Source organism: Blennius ocellaris (assembly GCF_963422515.1).
Source record: "Blennius ocellaris genome assembly, chromosome: 20".
In the NCBI taxonomy this organism is placed as follows: domain Eukaryota; kingdom Metazoa; phylum Chordata; class Actinopteri; order Blenniiformes; family Blenniidae; genus Blennius; species Blennius ocellaris.
The window spans coordinates 1851593-1871932 of NC_137669.1; the positions used below are offsets into that span (position 1 = coordinate 1851593).

Genomic DNA, 20340 nt, shown 5'->3' on the forward strand with positions numbered 1-20340 from the left:
CCTCGAGTGGTTTTTAATGAGTTTTAACTTGGAGAATGAGGCTCAGAGGTTGCTACGGTGACAGGAAGAGTCAAAAATAAAAGGAGGGCTGTGCAAACCTCACTGAACGTCTTTGTTACTGCTGGGCGGTTGTTGACAAATAGTATTTTTGCCAGATCCGCAACAGACTTTTGCTTTGGTATCTGAGACATAGCAGGCCGATAAAGTTCAGTTTTATATGTTTATCCAATGTACGAATTAAATATTTGAACAGGGATTGTGAGACGGTTCAGTGGACTTTGTGTTTTATCCTGTCACTCCAGAGTTGGATACGGAGGGTGACGAGGCTCTTATCAGGATTTACAGCCATAACGTTGAAATATACTAAACTATATCACGTCTCAAGTGTGTATAACAATAAAATAAGCAATTTCTTTATTTCACATGTAACCCATGGTAAATCATCTCAATTGCAATTTGTTTTTTGGATGAGACTTTCTGAGAGACTCACTTTAGTTCTGACCGTGTACACACAGTTCAGTATACAGTATTTGTACGTTATAGCTGTAAATCCTAATAAAAGCAGCTGGAACAGAACAGACGTCCCCTTTGATAGCGAGTCAGTGTGCGGTCTCGTGGACGGGAATCAGTTTTTAGCACAACACCAGCGCATCCACACTGAAGCTTGGCTGTTTGTGATTACGTGGATCACATGCCAGCAACAAGCTGACAAGCTTCAGAACCATGGAGAGCAACTATATCATTTTGAAGTCCATCAAATGGACATGAAGTATAACAAACCAAGATAAGAATAAAAACACGAGGCCACATGGCCTCAAATAATAAAACAATACAAATTCAAAGCAGTTCAACACCATGGATAGTGACCACATCATTTTGACAGCCACTTTAACCATTTCAACTAATGAGAGCACAGTAGGCTACTAGCCTATGTCAATAGCTATGAAGTTTAGTAAAACTGGCACAGCGGACCACATGTTCACCAACAAACACAATTTCAATATGAAGTACTACAGGCCTACTCACCACTACTTGAAGGGCATACAACGAGCCTTACGCTCGCGAACTCGTCCACGATGCTCTGTATGTCCATTTTCTTTGCTCTCTCATTCTCTATGGACAACATGGCAAGTACACTCAGTCTCTCCTGTCTCACTGTGCTCCTCGAGTGGTTTTTAATGAGTTTTAACTTGGAGAATGAGGCTCAGAGGTTGCTACGGTGACAGGAAGAGTCAAAAATAAAAGGAGGGCGGTGCAAACCTCACTGAACGTCTTTGTTACTGCTGGGCGGTTGTTGACAAATAGTATTTTTGCCAGATCCGCAACAGACTTTTGCTTTGGTATCTGAGACATAGCAGGCCGATAAAGTTCAGTTTTATCTGTTTATTCAATGTATGAATTAAATATTTGAACAGGGATTGTGAGACGGTTCAGTGGACTTTGTGTTTTATCCTGTCACTCCAGAGTTGGATACGGAGGGTGACGAGGCTCTTATCAGGATTTATAGCAATAACTTATATATATACTAAACTATACCATGTATCATGTATGTATAATAATTAAATAAGCAATTTAAAATCTTTCATTTCTTTACTTACATTTTTTTTTTAATTAAAAGAAACCTTTGCAGAAACCAGACTCAGAGGTAGCACCATTCTGCTGACCGGCTGGGGTGAGAGGAGAGAGGAGAGGAGAGGAAAGACAGAGATATAGACTGGGTGGGGAGATACATACAATACCCTTGTTAGTGCTACATATATTTTTTTTAAGTAATCACACTGTTCAAATATTTTACAACTTTTATGAGATTAAACCAGCCTTAGCAGTACCATATAGACAGGAACATGATTTTCTAGGCCATTGTGAGATAGGTTAGTTTTACCCTACTGATGATGTGTTGTTGCAATAGTAATCCTGGGAAACTCTTTCTTGGGCAGCAAGAGTATGAATCATTAGGAAGGCAAAAAAAAGAAAAAAAAGCACAACAACAATGATAACAAAACAAAAACAAAACGACACAAAACAAAGAACAAAAACATGATTTTGATCATTGAAAGAACGATAGCAGAAAATAAGAAAAATCAGCAGCAAATCTCATCGATGAGGAGTGTAAGTGTAAGTGTGTGTATGTGTGTGTGTGTGTGTGTGTGTGTGTGTGTGTGTGTGTGTGTGTGTGTGTGTGTGTGTGTGTGTGTGTGTGTGTGTGTGTGTGTGTGTGTGTGTGTGGTTTGTCCACTGGGTGTGGTTGGAATTGTTGTGGGGGGGGGCCCGCAGTACCACCCAGTGGTCCGAGGCCACTCCGGCGGCCCCCCCGGACCCGGGGAGGTCCCGACAGACCACCCCAGAGAGCCACGCTCCAACCCGGAAGGCACCAGACGGAGAGTGCAGAGAGGACCCCCCCAAGGCAAGAGGGGCCAACAAGAGAAGGATAAAGGGCGCAGAGCCCCAGGCCCTCACCCGAGCCACGCCCAGGGGCAGAGAGTGGGCAGGGAGCCCCCCTATACTAAGTACTAAGGGGGGGTACTAAGTCTGAGAGCTTGGCTGAGATGTTAATGCCGAGGTATTTGATGTCCCCTGCTTTTAGTGGGGTATTTGATGTGTACTGAAAAATAGAGTTAATAGGTAAGACAACTGATTTATTCCAGTTTATAGAATATTCTGAAATTGCAGAGAATCTGTCTATTAGTTCTATTGTTTCTGGAAAAGAGGTCTGTGCATTTTGTAGGAAAAGTAATGCATCATCTGCATAAAGGCCTATTTTATGGGTTACACACACAGTTCGTATTCCTTTTAGGAATACGAACTGTGTGTGTGTGTGTGTGTGTGTGTGTGTGTGTGTGTGTGTGTGTGTTAGAGGGGATGTTACTCATTTATGAGGACCATCAGTAGAGCCAGGGGGTGACGGCAGTGTCCCGGTACAGCTGGCCGTTGACCTAGAGCCTATCCACTGTGATGACGGCTCGGGATCCTTCAGCGATGAGCTTCTTCCTCACGGAAAACAGGAAGCGACGGTGGTCTAAGATCTCCTTCAGGAATTTGTCGTTCACCCTGAAGTGAGTCCCTTGCAGTTCCCTGCCGCGGCTCTTCACCAGTTCTTTCTGCTTCAAATGTTCAAACTTCGTGACAATGGGCCGCGGGAGCTGGTTGTCCTGTCGTCTCCCTCCCAGGCGATGGACGCGGGCGAAGTTGATCTTATTCACGGTGTCCAAAGGAAGCTTAAGGTGCTTCTGCATGAATCCTCACAACGATGTTTCTGTGTTTTCCTCCTCCCGTTCTGGAAGTCACGCGAAGATGAGGTTGTCTCTCATACTCCTGCTTTGAATGTCCAGGATGGATTCCTTCAACTTCTTGTTCTCCAGTGTCAGTCTGTTCAGTTCCTGGTTAAGCAGGTCGACCTGGCTTCTCAACCCCTGGTTCTCTGCTGTTAGGTCCGCTACCTGTTGTTGGCTAAATTCCAGCGAGTCCCGAAGAGTTTGAAACTCACGGGCATGGAAGCTGGAGAGCTTGGTGTTAATGCTGTCCAGGATGTCCTCAAACTGTTTGGATGGTGAAGGAGCCGCTGTTGGAGAGCTTTCAGCGTGGCTCCTCTTCGAAGATGAGGTGTGCGGAGTCTTGGCATTCATCCAAGTAGGATTGAAGGTCTTCTATTGTGTCCTCTTCCAGCGTTACAATTTAGCTTAATTTACTCTTTGTTTCTTTGTTTAGTTTAGTTTAGTTCGGGTTTTTTCCCCCTTGGTGCGCAGAAAAGTTTACTTTACAGCCTGGGTGGCACCATGTTGGATTGCACTCGATTACGTCACACTGGAATCACTCACTGGGCATGCTCCCTAATTTATTTATTTCACATGTAACCCATGGTAAATCATGTCAACTGAACTTAGTTTTTTTGGATGAGACTTTCCTAGAGACTCACTTTAGTTCTGACCATGTACACACAGTTCAGTGTATTTGTATGTTATAGCGCTTAAATCCTAATAAAAGCAGCTGACAGCCAGTCAGTGTGCGCGCTCGTGGACAGGAATCCAGTTTTTAGACTGTACGGGAATCATTTTTCAGAATGTGCACATCCACACTGCAGCTTTACTCATGGCTGTCACACACTATTTATGTGCTTACTCTGAAATTACACTGATTTTTACACACTTTGTCACAATTGATGATCAATCTGTTCTATCCACCGCTCTGTATCATGTGAAGATGAACGTTTGACATATGAACATGGAGCTGCTGATTCAGTAGTAATGTTCCACTAAAGAACCATCTATACCACTGCAGCTTGATCTTATCCAGAACGTATCCTGCTCGTTCAGAGTCAGTTACCACAGTGATTTATCCCAGGAAGACGTGAACCAGTGTATGGAAAACCATAGTATGAAAACCAGGGTTAATCCTGAAGTTACCTCCATAAGAGTAAACCAGAGTTAATCCTGAAGTTACCTCTGTAAGAGTAAACCAGAGTTAATCCTGAAGTTACCTCCGTAAGAGTAAATCAGAGTTAATCCTGAAGTTACCTCCATAAGAGTAAACCAGAGTTAATCCTGAAGTTACCTCCGTAAGAGTAAATCAGAGTTAATCCTGAAGTTACCTCCATAAAAGAAAACCTGAGTTAATCCTGAAGTTACCTCCATAAGAGTAAACCAGAGTTAATCCTGAAGTTACCTCCGTAAGAGTAAACCAGAGTTAATCCTGAAGTTACCTCCATAAGAGTAAACCAGAGTTAATCCTGAAGTTACCTCCGTAAGAGTAAACCAGAGTTAATCCTGAAGTTACCTCCATAAGAGTAAACCAGAGTTAATCCTGAAGTTACCTCCGTAAGAGTAAATCAGAGTTAATCCTGAAGTTACCTCCATAAAAGAAAACCTGAGTTAATCCTGAAGTTACCTCCATAAGAGTAAACCAGAGTTAATCCTGAAGTTACCTCCGTAAGAGTAAACCAGAGTTAATCCTGAAGTTACCTCCATAAGAGTAAACCAGAGTTAATCCTGAAGTTACCTCCGTAAGAGTAAACCAGAGTTAATCCTGAAGTTACCTCCATAAGAGTAAACCAGAGTTAATCCTGAAGTTACCTCCGTAAGAGTAAACCAGAGTTAATCCTGAAGTTACCTCCGTAAGAGTAAATCAGAGTTAATCCTGAAGTTACCTCCATAAGAGTAAACCAGTGTTAATCCTGAAGTTACCTCCGTAAGAGTAAATCAGAGTTAATCCTGAAGTTACCTCCATAAAAGAAAACCTGAGTTAATCCTGAAGTTACCTGGATAAGAAAAAATCTAGAATTGTAGTTCAGGCCTCTAGTTCTACACAAAACCACACATGGGGCCTGTACAATGACTAAGGTTTTTTCAGCGTGTGTTACCCATGTGCAGCAGTGGTTCGATCAGCACGTAGAACATCAAACATGTAAAGTTCCTTTAGCAGACGAACGCTGTCTTCTGCTGCTGCTTTAGGACTTGGAGCCTGTCGAAAGAATAAAAAACCACTGTTAGACATCCAATCGCTCTCAAATATTTACTGGGAAGTGATCAGATCATTGATCACTTTCATTTATTGAACAAGTGAGACACATGTCTCATAGAGGAGGAGGAAGATGGGGACAAGGAAGAGGAGGACAAGAAGGAAGAGGAAGATGAGGAGGAGGAGAATGAGGAAATGGAGGAAGAGGAGTGTGTTTTTCATGTGGAACGATGAAGCATTAATTAGCTGTTGTTAGTTGCTCTGTGGGTGGACAAGAACCAACAACTCAGAAGTTAGCTCTATGGAATAACCAACAACTCAGAGGGGAGCTCTATGGTAGAACCAAAACTCAGAGGTTAGCTCTATGGTAGAACCAAAACTCAGAGGTTAGCTCTATGGTAGAACCAACTACTCAGAGGTGAGCTCTATGGTAGAACCACAATTCAGAGGTTAGCTCTATGGTAGAACCAACAACTCAGAGGTGAGCTCTATGGTAGAACCAACTCAGAGGTTAGCTCCATCGTTAGAAATAACAACTCAGAGGTGAGCTCTATGGTAGAACCAACAAGTCAGAGGTTAGCTCCATGGTAGAACCAACAACTTAGACGTTAGCTTCACGGTGGAACCAATAACTCAGAGGTTAGCTCTATGGTAGAACCAACTACTCAGAGGTGAGCTCTATGGTAGAACCACAATTCAGAGGTTAGCTCTATGGTAGAACCAACTACTCAGAGGTGAGCTCTATGGTAGAACCACAATTCAGAGGTTAGCTCTATGGTAGAACCAACAACTCAGAGGTGAGCTCTATGGTAGAACCAACTCAGAGGTTAGCTCCATCGTTAGAAATAACAACTCAGAGGTGAGCTCTATGGTAGAACCAACAAGTCAGAGGTTAGCTCCATGGTAGAACCAACAACTTAGACGTTAGCTTCACGGTGGAACCAAAACTCAGAGGTTAGCTCTATGGTAGAACCAACTACTCAGAGGTGAGCTCTATGGTAGAACCACAATTCAGAGGTTAGCTCTATGGTAGAACCAACAACTCAGAGGTGAGCTCTATGGTAGAACCAACTCAGAGGTTAGCTCCATCGTTAGAAATAACAACTCAGAGGTGAGCTCTATGGTAGAACCAACAAGTCAGAGGTTAGCTCCATGGTAGAACCAACAACTTAGACGTTAGCTTCACGGTGGAACCAATAACTCAGAGGTTAGCTCTATAGTAGAACTAAAGACTCAGAGGTTCTCTCTATGGTAGAACCAACAACTCAGACCTTATCTTCATGTTAGAAACAACAACTTAGAGGTTAGCTCTATAGTCCAACCACAAACTCAGAGATTAGCTCGATGCTCGATGCAACAACACAGAGGTGAGCTCTATGGTAAAGCCAGCAACTTAGAAGCTAGCTCCATGGTGGAACCAACAACTCAGAGGTCAGTTCCATGGAATAACCAACAACTCAGAGGTTAGCTCCATGGTAGAACCAACAACTTAGAGGTTAGCTCTATGGTAGATGCAACAACTTAGAGGCTAGCTCCATGGTAGAAACAACAACTTAGAGGTTAGATTTATTAGAGAACCAAAACTCAGAAGTTAGCTTTATGGTAGAACCAAATACTCAGAGGTGAGCTCTAATGTAGAATCAACTCAGAGGTTTGCTCGATGGAAGAACCAACCACTTAGAGGTTAGCTCTATGGTAGATGCAGCAACTTAAAGGTTCATTCTATGGTAAAACCAACAACTCAGAGGTTAGCTCTATGGTAGAACCAACAACTCAGTGGAGGCTAGCTCTATGGTAGAACCAAAACTCAGAGGTTAGCTCTATGGTAGAACCAGAAACTGGTGAACTGGGGAGGCCACACTGCAAGGAGAGCTTGAGCCAAGTACTTGAAAGCTTGTACGTTAGCATTCTGGTGTCATGCGGATAACTATGTCATGTCATCCTGCAGTTCTATTGGTCTATTTAAGCTTCTGCTATGACCCCCCAACCCCACCCGCAGCCGAGTGGTCCCCCCTTCCAGCCGACCGGTACCCAAACCAGCCGGCTGGTCCCACACCCACTGGGGTCCCTCAGGGGTCTATATTGGGCCCCTCTTGCTTCCCCTGGAGGTTGTTTTGCTCCATCTTGATGTTAACTTCCAGTTTAATGTTGACAACAGTTATACTTTTCCGTAAAGCATGTGTGTGTGTGTCACCTGGTGGAAGTACAGGTAACCCTGCGTCAGCTCGTCTGAACCTTCTCCAGAGAAAATCACCACACTGTCTGTTTTCTCCCGGATGTACTTCGACACTAGGTACATTGCTGGAAACCCCCCACACCCCCACACCACACACACACACACACACACACACACACACACACACACACACACACACACACACACACACACACACACACACACACACACACACACACACACACACACACACACACACACACACACGCACACACGGATGGTGTCAAGGTGTAGTCTGGGTGGTGTTTGGCTGTGTTCTGGTTGTATGGGTGGTGTTTGGGTGGTGTTACACTCACCCACCGAGGCTCTGATGGTGGTGATGTCATAGCTCTCCAGGTGGAAGATGACATCATCGACGGCCTGAAGACCTTCGTCCACGCTGAAGGTCACCTCATGGTGTTCACTGTTAATGTGAGCAGCTACCTGGTGACAGAGTGAGTGAGTGAGTGAGTGAGTGAGTGAGTGAGTGAGTGAGTGAGTGAGTGAGTGAGTGAGTGAGTGAGTGAGTGAGTGAGTGAGTGAGTGAGTGAGTGAGTGAGTGAGTGAGTGAGTGAGCAAATATTTTACATGATATAAGATGAAGCACAAACATGTGCTGGGCCCGGCATCCATTGTTCACTATCTTCATGAAGGAGGGGTGAACCACATTTCTTTGAGAACAAAGAGACTGTATGGTCACGTAACCCCCACCAGGGGGTCCCTGACCACACTCCCCCCAAGCTGCAGCACTGCACTCCAGCACCAAGGGGATTCAAGGCCTCCATCACCAGCCAGAGCACCCGCCCCGGAAGCTCTGAGGAGAACCTCGCTCTGATTGGCCAAGGCTGTTGTGAACACAGCGGGATGCCAGGAACATGATGCCCAGGTATAAATGCGCCGGGAAGAAACAAATCCTCTCCAAGACAGATACGTGTCAGGCAAGACACAAAACTCCATATAGGGGACGCAGAGAGCCTCGTGGTAACATGCGGACTGGGCCGGAATTTTCCAACTCGCTGGACGAGAGTAAAAGCCGTGGATTACTTCTTTTTCCTTTTTGTGTTTTTCATCATGAGACCTGCACCGCTGCGGTCGCGCTCTCCCCACCTGCTGCAAGCCCACTTCTTTCCCTCATGCCGTGCAGCTCCCTGTGCCTGCCAACCTGAAGCTTACTTTTATCCCTGCACAAGGCCCAAATCTGAGTCCGGGACGCTGGACTCGGACCCGGGAACAACAGACAAGTTATCGCGGCCCCACAGAACTGCACTGCCCCATGAACGGTGCTGAACAACGGCACGCAGCGAACAGTAAGAGCTTTTGTCTGGGCCACATTGGTTAGATGAGCCTGAAGCTAATACATTCAATATTTTTTTCCTGTGTTTTGATAAAGCTGCATCTGTCTGTGAACACGTCGTTGACGCGCACCACGGTGAGTCTGAAACTCTTGTTTTCCACCTCAGACACTGGAGATCCGGTTTAGCTTCCCGAAGCTAACTTCAATCTCTGTGTGGTGAACAGGGTTTCGAACCCGAAACCTCACCAGAACTGTCCTTCTCTTCTCCTCTTGTCTCCCCTCTCTCCTTCATTAACTTGCCGTGCGCATCCACCACCGCTCTTGGCAGCTAATCATGATTACAGAAGCACATAGCCACATTTTACCACCAAACAGCTAACTTGTGCCGCCGGAATATATCTGTTTTGTCACCGGAGTTTGACTGCATATCCTGACATCCAGTTAAACTCCGGCATTACAGTATTCAAAACATTCAAGTTGCTACTTGAATGTTTTGATTTCTGAATAATTTATGAATTAATGCAATAAATGCCTGTTAGCTGAATTGATCAATTCCTGGTAATTATTGTGTATTTTTTTTGTTGACAATTCACTGCTTTGTAACAGTCTGAGCTCGAATCACACAACTTCCCTTTTATTTAAGATTGTTATATTTAAACAGACACATTAACTAACTTAAATAAACCTTTTTACAAACGAGATTGATAATTTGGTATTAACTATTTCAAGTTTAGCTGGTGGTGCCCCAATTCAATTATTAATTAATAAATAACTAATTCACTCAAATAAAAACATTTTCATTAAGAAATCATTCTTGATAATTTATTAACTCTTGAGTAATTACTCAATTACTTTAGGAGTTGTTAATAAATAAATGGCAGTTTACTTCCATTAATAATTAACATTTTTCATAAATGACTTCCAGTGACTCCCCCTTGAACTGCAACCTTATCGTGGTGGGGGAGTTTGAGCACCTGAATGACCCTCGGAGCTATGTTGTCGACCCCAGTAGGGTCTCCCAAGGCAAACAGGTCCGAGGCGACGGGTCAGACTAAAAGCAGTTCAAACCACCCCTATGGATCCACACACGAGGAGCACGGAGACGTCGCCCGGTTTGGCGCAGCCGGGGCCACACCCTGGAGCCAGGCCCGGGGTGGAGGCTCGCACGCGAGCGCCTGGTGGCCGCGTTCTTGCCCGCGGGACTCGGCCGGGCTCAGCCCGAAGGGACGACGCGGGCCCCTCCTCCTCATCCTCCTGTGGACCCACCACCCACAGAGGCTGCCGTAGGGGTCGGGTGCAGTGTGGATTGGGTGGCAGTCGACGGCAGGGGCCTCCACGACCCGATCCCCGGACACGGACTCTGGCTTTTGGGACATGGAATGTGACCTCGCTGGGGGGGAAGGAGCCCGAGCTTGTGAGGGAGGCTGAGAGATACCGTCTAGATATAGTCGGGCTCACCTCCACTCACAGCTTGGACTCTGGAACCCAGCTCCTCGACAGGGGCTGGATACTCCACTTCTCTGGAGTTGCCCGCGGTGTAAGGCGGCGGGCTGGAGTGGGCTTGCTTATTGCCCCACAGCTCAGCCGCCATGTGTTGGAGTTCACCCCGGTGAACGAGAGGGTTGCGTCCCTACGCCTTCAAGTAGGGGACAGGTCTCTGACTGTTGTCTCGGCCTGTGGACCGAACAGCAGTTCAGAGTACCCAACCTTCTTGGAGTCCCTGGGAGGGGTGCTGGATAGTGCCCCAACTGGGGACTCCATTGTTCTCCTGGGGGACTTCAACGCCCACGTGGGCAATGACAGCGAGACTTGGAAGGGGGTGATTGGGAGGAACGGCCTCCCCGATCTGAACCCGAGCGGTGTTCTGTTATTGGACTTCTGTGCTAGTCACAGTTTGTCCATAACGAACACCATGTTGGAGCACAGGGGTGTCCATAAGTGCACGTGGCACCAGGACACCCTAGGCCGGAGGTCAATGATAGACTTTGTGGTCGTCTCAACTGATCTCTGGCCGCGTGTCTTGGACACTCGGGTAAAGAGAGGGGCAGAGCTGTCAACTGATCACCACCTGGTGGTGAGTTGGATGCGCTGGACCAGGAGGAGGCCGGATAGACTCGAGGGAAGTCTGGGCAACTCTGCTCAGACTGCTGCCTCCGCGACCCGGCCCCGGATAAGCGGTAGACAATGGATGGATGGATGGACTTCCAGTGATTTATTACTTTCAGTAATCTATTAATCTATTACTTGCAGTAATTTAACAGTAAAAACAAACCATAAATCCCAACACTTGAAACAGATAAACGAATGAAACAGTCAGATAGAGCAGCAAAACACTCAGGTTGAATGAGTGAAACACCAACCTTGCGAGCAGCCAGGACATCTGGACTGTCAGCGGCTCCAATCGAGAAGGTTTGAATCGGATACTGAAGCTCCGCCTCCTTCGCCAGTTTGACCAATAGAGCAGCAACCAGGCTGGAGTCCAGGCCGCCTGAATGCATATCATGTACACACACATCAAGTGCCATGAAGTACTGTGAAGTACACAGTGCCGGAGGTTGGTGATGTTGCGTAATGGGGGTTATTTTGGGTGAGAGAGGTAATGCTGGGTGATTGAGGTGATGAGGTGACGGAGGGTGATGGAAGTGATATTGGGAGATGGAGGTGATGTCGGGAGATGGAGGTGATGCTTGGTGATGGAGGTAATGCTTGGTGATGGAAGTGACGTTGGGTGACAGGTGATGAGGTAATATTGGGTGATACAGGTAATGCTGGGTGACAGAGGTAATACTGGGTGATGGAGGCGATGTTGGGTGACAGAGGTAATGTTCGGTGATGGAGGTACTGCTGGGTGATAGAATAGAATAGAACAGACATTTATTTGTCCCACGTGTGGGAAATTCACCCTATTACAGTAGCAGCCATAATATAATAAAATAAAAATATACAAAATAAACATATACTATACAAAATATACATATTAAAACGGTACGGTAAAGAGTGTGGGGGAGATAAGTGTAATAAATAACAACAAATTGACCAGGGTTTAAAATACAACACTGAAAAAGGAAAAAGTGACCTGTGCAAAAAATGACAGTCATTATTGATTGATGATAAACTAGTCAGTCCAGGTTATTGTTGGCTCAGGTTGGTGTTATACAGTCTGATGACAGATTGGATGAAGGACCTGCGGTAGTGTTCCTTCTTGCATCGTGGGAACTGCAGTCTGCTGCTGAATGATCTGCTCGGGGCTCCCACGGTCTCATGAAGGGGGTGAGAGGGGTTGTCCACAATGGACGTCAGATAGAGGTGATATTTGGTGACAGAGGTGATGGAGGTGACGGAGGTGATGTTGGGTGATGGAGGTGACGGAGGTGATGTTGGGTGACGTTGGGTGACAGAGGTGATGAGGTAATGTTGGGTGACAGAGGTGATGGAGGTTACGGAGGTGGTGTTGGGTGACGTTGGGTGACAGAGGTGATGAGTATTGATGGCCAAATGAAGCGTCAATGAAGATTCATGAACCACTTTCTATATGTTTTGAAGCCACTAGATGGCACTGTCTGTTCAATAAATGTTTGAAAACACACTTCAGTGTCTTTCAGCCTCTATGTTCAAACCAAGAGTTCCACCTGGTGGAGTCAGAAAATACAGACAGTGGTTCATGAATCTTCATTGAAGCTTCATTTGGCCATCACTAGTGATGAGGTAATGTTGGGTGACAGAGGTAATGCTGGGTGATGGAGGTCAAAGGTCACCTGAGAGAAGACAGCCAATGCGGCGTTGGGCCATAAGTCGTTTCCTGACAGCGTTCTCCAGCAGGATGCTGATGTTCCGTTTCACCGTCTCCTCGTCCAGTCCTGCTGGAGCCCAGCAGTCAGTTTAATGGCGAGCAGCATTCCAGCTTTCCAGTGGATGGCGGCAGCATCTTACCGGCAGACAGCGGCGTCTAACCGGCAGACGGCGGAGTCTTACGGTGGCATCCAACCGGCAGACGGCGGAGTCTTATGGTGGCGTCTAACCGGCAGATGACGGAATGTTATGATGGCGTATAACCAGCAGATGGTGGGGTCTAACCGGCAGATAGCAGTCTTATGGTGGCGTCTAACTGGCAGACGGCGGGCTCTAATTGGTGGATAGCAGCATTTTACCGACGGGGTCTAACAGGCGCACAGCAATGACTAACCGCAGGACGGCGGCGCCTTAGCGGCGAACGGCAGGGTCTAACCAGCGGCATCTGACTAGAAGACGGCGGGATCTGACTGGAGGACGGAGGCATCTTGCCAGTGGGGTCTAACTGGTCAACAGCTGGGTCTAAATGGAGGATGGCGGGGTCTTACCGGCGGATACGCCCTCCACAGGGTCATAGACAGCGTGAGCTGGCTCGACGGTGCAGCAGTGGAACTGCTCCATCAGGACACTCTCCACCTTCCCGCTGGGTTTCAGGTCCAATGTCTCCACGTATCCCGGCTGGAATGCCACGATGTCAGCTGGACCATCCTTCCTGTGAGTGACGTCCACCAGACCTGCAGTGAGAACCGACATGTTTGACTAACCCTAACTAGACTAAGCCTGGAGAATGTTGGAGAAGCCTGAGGAAGTGTCCAGGCTCAGTACCTTTGGCCTCGGAGCAGACGGCCAGGAAGCCGTCGTCTGTGAGGAGCTTGAAGAGTGGCCGAACCCCATACGTGTCTCTGCCCAGGAACAGCTTCCTATTGGCCATGTCCAGCAGCACGAAAGCGAAGACGCCGTCCAGCAGCGACGCCATCTTCCTTGCTCCAAAGCGGTCGTACAGGTGGAGCAACACTTCTCCGTCCATCTTGGTCTGGAAGTCGAAGTCAAAGTGTTTCCCCAGCTGGAGGAAGTAAACTAGGTCAGTCAGTGAACCCCAACTTCAACCTTGATCTCTAACCCCTGACCCTGTGGGTGGAGGTGTGCCTTACCATGTGGTGGTGGTGGGCGGGTGATGGAGGTAGTGGGTGGAAGAGGAGGTAGCATGCTCTTACCGTGCGGTGGTGGAGGTGGAGGAGATGGCAGGAGTTGGAGCAGGAGGTAGAGGTACAGCTGGAGGAGCAGCTCCTTACCGTGCGGTGGTTGTACATCTAACCGTTGTAGCACAGCCACAGGAAGGGGAGGCGTGGAGGAGGTAGAGGTACAGGAGGAGGTACAGCAGGAGGAGCAACTCCTTACCGTATGGTGGTTGTACACCTCCCCATTGTAGCACAGCCACAGGAAGGGGAGGTGGTGGAGGAGGTAGAGGTACAGCAGGAGGAGCAGCTCCTTACCGTATGGTGGTTGTACACGTACGTCCCTGTTGTAGCCCAGCCACAGGAAGGGGAGGCGTGGAGGAGGTAGAGGAATAGGAGGTACAGGAGGAGGAGCAGCTCCTTACCGTATGGTGGTTGTACACCTCCCCGTTGTAGCACAGCCACAGGAAGGGGAGGCGTGGAGGAGGTAGAGGTACGGGGGGAGATATAGCAGGAGGAGCAGCTCCTTACCGTGCGGTGGTTGTACACCTCCCCGTTGTAGCACAGCCACAGGTAGGGGAAGCGGCTCAGCCGCAGCGGCTGCATGCCCGTCAGCTGGTCCACGACAGCCAGCCGGTGGAAGCCGAAGCAGCAGTTGGTAAAACCATCGATGGTCTCGAAGCGAAAGGCGTCCGGACCGCGGTGACAGACCCTCATGGCACTGGACACCTGCAGGGACAGGCACTCCTCACTGCCAAACAAGGCCCAGATCCCACACATGCTGCTGCTGGCAGGACCACCTGCAAATGAGCAGGTTGTTAACCCCTTATTAACACATTATTCTCATATAATCAGATTATCAACATGTTAATAACACATTCCCGAATCACACATTGACTTCATATTAATACATCATCAAGTTATCAACTTGTTAATAACACATTATTACCTAATCATACGTTGACCTCATTATTAATACATCATGTTATCAACATGTTAATAACACATTACCTAACAACACATTGACCTCATTATTAATACGTCATGTTATCAACATGTTAATAACACATTACCTAACAACACATTGACCTCATTATTAATACATCATGTTATCAACATGTTAATAACACATTACCTAACAACACATTGACCTCATTATTAATATGTCATGTTATCAACATGTTAATAACACATTACCTAACAACACATTGACCTCATTATTAATACATCATGTTATCAACATGTTAATAACACATTACCTAACAACACATTGACCTCATTATTAATACGTCATGTTATCAACATGTTAATAACACATTACCTAACAACACATTGACCTAATTATTAATACGTCATGTTATCAACATGTTAATAACACATAACCTAACCACACATTGACCTAATTATTAATACATTATCATGTTAACACATTAAAAACACATTATTACCTAATCATGCATTGACCTCATTAATACATTATCATGTTAACAACATGTTAATAACACATTGCCGAATCATACATTCACCTCGTTATCACATTGTCATACAATCAAAACATTAATAACACATTATTACCTAACTATACATGACCTAATTATTAATACATTATCATATTATCAACACGTTAATAATTAATCTATGACCTAACCACACATTAACCTCATTATTTTTAAATTATATTATCAACACTTAATACATTACCTAACTACACATGATGAACACATTGGAATACATTATTACCTAACCACACATTAACCTCTATTAAACCAATATCATGGTGAACACATGAGGAGTGAAGCCAGGTGGTGAACACATGAGGAGTGAAGCCAGGTGGTGAACACATGAGGAGTGAAGCCAGGTGGTGAACACATGAGGAGAGAAGCCAGGTGGTGAACACATGAGGAGTGAAGCCAGGTGGTGAACACATGAGGAGAGAAGCCAGGTGGTGAACACATGAGGAGAGAAGCCAGGTGGTGAACACATGAGGAGTGAAGCCAGGTGGTGAACACATGAGGAGAGAAGCCAGGTGGTGAACACATGAGGAGTGAAGCCAGGTGGTGAACACATGAGGAGAGAAGCCAGGTGGTGAACACATGAGGAGTGAAGCCAGGTGGTGAACACATGAGGAGTGAAGCCAGGTGGTGAACACATGAGGAGAGAAGCCAGGTGGTGAACACATGAGGAGTGAAGCCAGGTGGTGAACACATGAGGAGTGAAGCCAGGTGGTGAACACATGAGGAGTGAAGCCAGGTGGTGAACACATGAGGAGTGAAGCCAGGTGGTGAACACATGAGGAGAGAATCCAGGTGGTGAACACATGAGGAGTGAAGCCAGGTGGTGAACACATGAGGAGTGAAGCCAGGTGGTGAACACATGAGGAGTGAAGCCAGGTGGTGAACACATGAAGAGAGAAGCCAGGTGGTGAACACATGAGGAGTGAAGCCAGGTGGTGAACACATGAGGAGTGAAGCCAGGTGGTGAACACATGAGGAGAGAATCCAGGTGGTGAACACATGAGGAGTGAAGCCAGGTGGTGAACACATGAGGAGTGAAGCCAGGTGGTGAACACATGAGGAGAGAAGCCAGGTGGTGAACACATGAGGAGAGAAGCCAGGTGGTGAACACATGAGGAGAGAAGCCAGGTGGTGAACACATGAGGAGTGAAGCCAGGTGGTGAACACATGAGGAGTGAAGCCAGGTGGTGAACACATGAGGAGAGAAGCCAGGTGGTGAACACATGAGGAGTGAAGCCAGGTGGTGAACACATGAGGAGAGAAGCCAGGTGGTGAACACATGAGGAGTGAAGCCAGGTGGTGAACACATGAATGGAGAGTGAGGCCAGGTGGTGAACACATGAATGTTTAAGACTTGTATAAATAAATAAATAATATAAAATATAAAATAATAAATAAAGTTGAACTACACTCGAAAACTTCCTGTGTTTGTTTGTTTGTTTGTTTGAACACTTCAAACAGATGTAAGCACCGGAAGTCATTCATCCCAACAGCTGTTAGGATATTTAACAACTCACTGTCAATGTCCTACATTCTTCTCATGTACCGTTTACATCTGCACTGAGTACGTCTCAGTTTCTACCTATCTACACTGTGTGTACATCAATTCTGTCATATTACTCTATTTTTAGAGTTTTTTATTTTTACTTATTCTATTTTTTGTTCTCTTTTTTTGCTCTTGTTTAGAGATTTACATATGTTTACATATTTTAATTATTTAATTTATAATTTCTGCACCTTTTTACCTTGAGCTGTTGTAAGTTTGTGTTTCCCCCCGGGGAGGAATAAAGCTCTACTCTCCTCTAGCAAGACGTTCCTCCACCTTCATCCTTTGCACACCGGGCGGAGGAGCAGTGGCAGCAGCGAGCTTCCCGAGCTCCCTGCTTCCGTCAAGTGAATACAGACAACCCGCCCTGTGAGCAGAACCTCCGGTACATCAGGGAGGCAATCCCTGGGCACAACCTCCGGTACCGAGGAAAAGTTCCCGGACGGTTACGGAGGAAGTCCAGAGCTGCAGGAGAAACACGTGACAAGATGAAGCGAAGAACTCACCAGGTTGAAAGAAGATGAAGAAATGACGAAGAGTAGGGGGAACCGGCTCCGTTAAGTACGTCAGCTGATGCAACTGATGCAACTGATGCAACCGACTCCGCTCTTGCACGTTCACTGATGCAACATGAAGCTGCCCTCCGCTGCAGTGTGCAGTTCGGGGCGGAGTCAAATGTTGAGAGGGGCGGGTTGATCATTAATGGAGCGTTCACGTCCTAAAAGTAGGGGCGGGGTTTCGGGAGGGCGCCTCCGGTTCGGAGCAGGGACCTGGGGGAGCCTTGGGAGCCGGGGGAGCCAAGGGGAGCCGGGCCCCTCCCCCGGCTCCGGTCTGGGGAGGGCGGGCCTCTCCCACGGCCTGGGAGCAGAGGAGCTCCAACCATGCAAAGAGTTTTATTTATGTTTTTCTAATCATCACTATCAAGAGAGCCGGGGCCTAATTTATAAAGCTGCTGAAGCACAAAACGGGTCCTGAAAGATGCGTACACCACTTCTCACGCAAAGTTTGTGATTTACAAAAATAAACTTTGCGGGAGAATGTGTGTACCGGTCCGCAAAATTTGAAACTTGTGCAGCACGTTTTGGAGACGGGTAACCTTGGAGCACTGATTTGTGAGTGGGAGAATTGAAGCCACATTTATCTCATACATTTTATATCTTCAAGTGTCAGACTTATTGATCACACGTAATCACAAACAGCCAAGCTTCAGTGTGGATGCGCTGGTGTTGTGCTAAAAACTAATTCCCGTCCACGAGACCGCACACTGACTCGCTATCAAAGGGGACGTCTGTTCTGTTCCAGCTGCTTTTATTAGGATTTACAGCTACAACGTACAAATACTGTATACTGAACTGTGTGTACACGGTCAGAACTAAAGTGAGTCTCTCAGAAAGTCTCATCCAAAAAACAAATTGCAATTGAGATGATTTACCATGGGTTACATGTGAAATACAGAAATTGCTTATTTTATTGTTATACATACTTGAGACGTGATATAGTTTAGTATATTTCAACGTTATGGCTGTAAATCCTGATAAGAGCCTCGTCACCCTCCGTATCCAACTCTGGAGTGACAGGATACAACACAAAGTCCACTGAACCGTTTCACAATCCCTGTTCAAATATTTAATTCGTACATTGGATAAACATATAAAACTGAACTTTATCGGCCTGCTATGTCTCAGATACCAAAGCAAAAGTCTGTTGCGGATCTGGCAAAAATCTTCCTTGTCAACAACCGCCCAGCAGTAACAAAGACGTTCAGTGAGGTTTGCACAGCCCTCCTTTTATTTTTGACTCTTCCTGTCACCGTAGCAACCTCTGAGCCTCATTCTCCAAGTTAAAACTCATTAAAAATCACATGAGGAGCACAGTGAGACAGGAGAGACTGAGTGGACTTGCCATGTTGTCCATAGAGAATGAGAGAGCAAAGAAAATGGACATACAGAGCATTGTGGACGAGTTCGCGAGCGTAAGGCTCATTGTATGCCCTTCAAGTAGTGGTGAGTAGGCCTGTAGTACTTCATATTGAAATTGTGTTTGTTGGTGAACATGTGGTCCGCTGTGCCAGTTTTACTAAACTTCATAGCTATTGACATAGGCTAGTAGCCTACTGTGCTCTCATTAGTTGAACTAGTCAAAGTGGCTGTCAAAATGATGTGGTCGCTATCCATGGTGTTGAACTGCTTTGAATTGTGTTTTTGTTGTTATTTTGGTTTGTTATACTTCATGCCCGTTTGATGGACTTCAAAATGACATTGTTGCTCTCTGTGGTTCTGAAGCTTGTCAGCCCCGCTGTCGCTGGCATGTGTATGTTGTAAAATTACATTATGATGAGCTTTTTTATTTGGATTTAAAGGGACCGGACATGTGCCACGCCCATGGCCCGGCTCTGATTTGTTCCACCAGTGCCTGAGAGAGAACCAGAAAACTCGAGAGCAGAGAGTGGAGAACCGGAGAACCAGAGAGCCAAGAACCAGAGAACCAAAGAGTCAAGATCCAGAGAGCCGAGAACCAGAAAGCTGAGAACCAGAGTTGAGAACCAGAGAGTTTTGAACCACAGAGTCGAAAACTAGAGAGCTGAGAACCAGAGAGTCGAGCACCAGAGAGTCAAGAACCAGAGAGCCAGCGACTCAAAAAACAGGCAGCCAGACAGTCGAGAACAAGAGAACAAGAGAGTCAAGAACCAGAGTCAAGAACCAGAGAGCAGAGAATCAGCGATTTATGAACCAGAGAGCAGAGAGCCAGAGAGTCGAGGACCATCAAGTTGAGAAGCAGAGAGCCAAGAACCAGAGAGCCAGAGAGTCAAGAACCAGAGAGCCAGAGAGTCAAGAACCAGAGAGCCAGAGAGTTGAGGGCCAGACAGCCGGAGAGTCGAGAACCAGAGAGCCAGCGAGTCAAGAATCAGGGAGCCAGATATTCGAGATAGCGGCTCCTCCTCTCTTGGGGACAGCAACGGAGCTGGGGGGAGGAAGTTCTATGCCTTAGACTGGTGGTTGAATTTGCCTTGCATCCAATTGCCTCACCCGCTTTGTCCAGCAGCCAGTTCATGTTCCTTTACATCTATTGATCAGCACGTCGAAACAGTCACTGTCCCATCCAGTGTTCCTCTGCTCCGGCTGCGTGTTACCAGGCCTGGGTCGCTGCCTTCGGTTCCATGCTGTACCCCACCAAGCTTCTGCGTCCCCTCCTCTCTTGGGTTCTGCCATCTTTTTTTCTTTTCTATCCTCTCCCAGTTCTCCCTCACGCACCTGTGGATCATCACCTTTAAAAAAACGTCTCTCCTGCATAGTCCACCGTGTGTCACTGAGGCTGAGCAATCAATTTATCAGTTGTCTTTCGAAGAACAATATACT

General features: G+C 46.6%; 1 protein-coding gene across 1 annotated transcript in view; it reads right to left on the reverse strand.

Moving 5' to 3' along the window:
• asns (asparagine synthetase) overlaps nucleotides 1-17558 on the reverse strand; it is a gene marked incomplete at its 3' end in the record, with an annotated part of 22967 nt that extends 5409 nt beyond the window's left edge. The window contains exons 1-9 of the mRNA XM_080516477.1: nucleotides 17491-17558; nucleotides 14456-14724; nucleotides 13575-13812; nucleotides 13298-13483; nucleotides 12716-12817; nucleotides 11321-11448; nucleotides 7984-8110; nucleotides 7646-7752; nucleotides 5354-5454 (exon numbers count right to left, since the gene is read on the reverse strand). Coding sequence (XP_080372603.1) covers nucleotides 5354-5454; nucleotides 7646-7752; nucleotides 7984-8110; nucleotides 11321-11448; nucleotides 12716-12817; nucleotides 13298-13483; nucleotides 13575-13812; nucleotides 14456-14704 — 1238 coding nt within the window. The 5' untranslated portion in view covers nucleotides 14705-14724; nucleotides 17491-17558. The remainder of the gene's footprint in view (nucleotides 1-5353; nucleotides 5455-7645; nucleotides 7753-7983; nucleotides 8111-11320; nucleotides 11449-12715; nucleotides 12818-13297; nucleotides 13484-13574; nucleotides 13813-14455; nucleotides 14725-17490) is intronic.
• Nucleotides 17559-20340: the final 2782 nt, after the last annotated feature.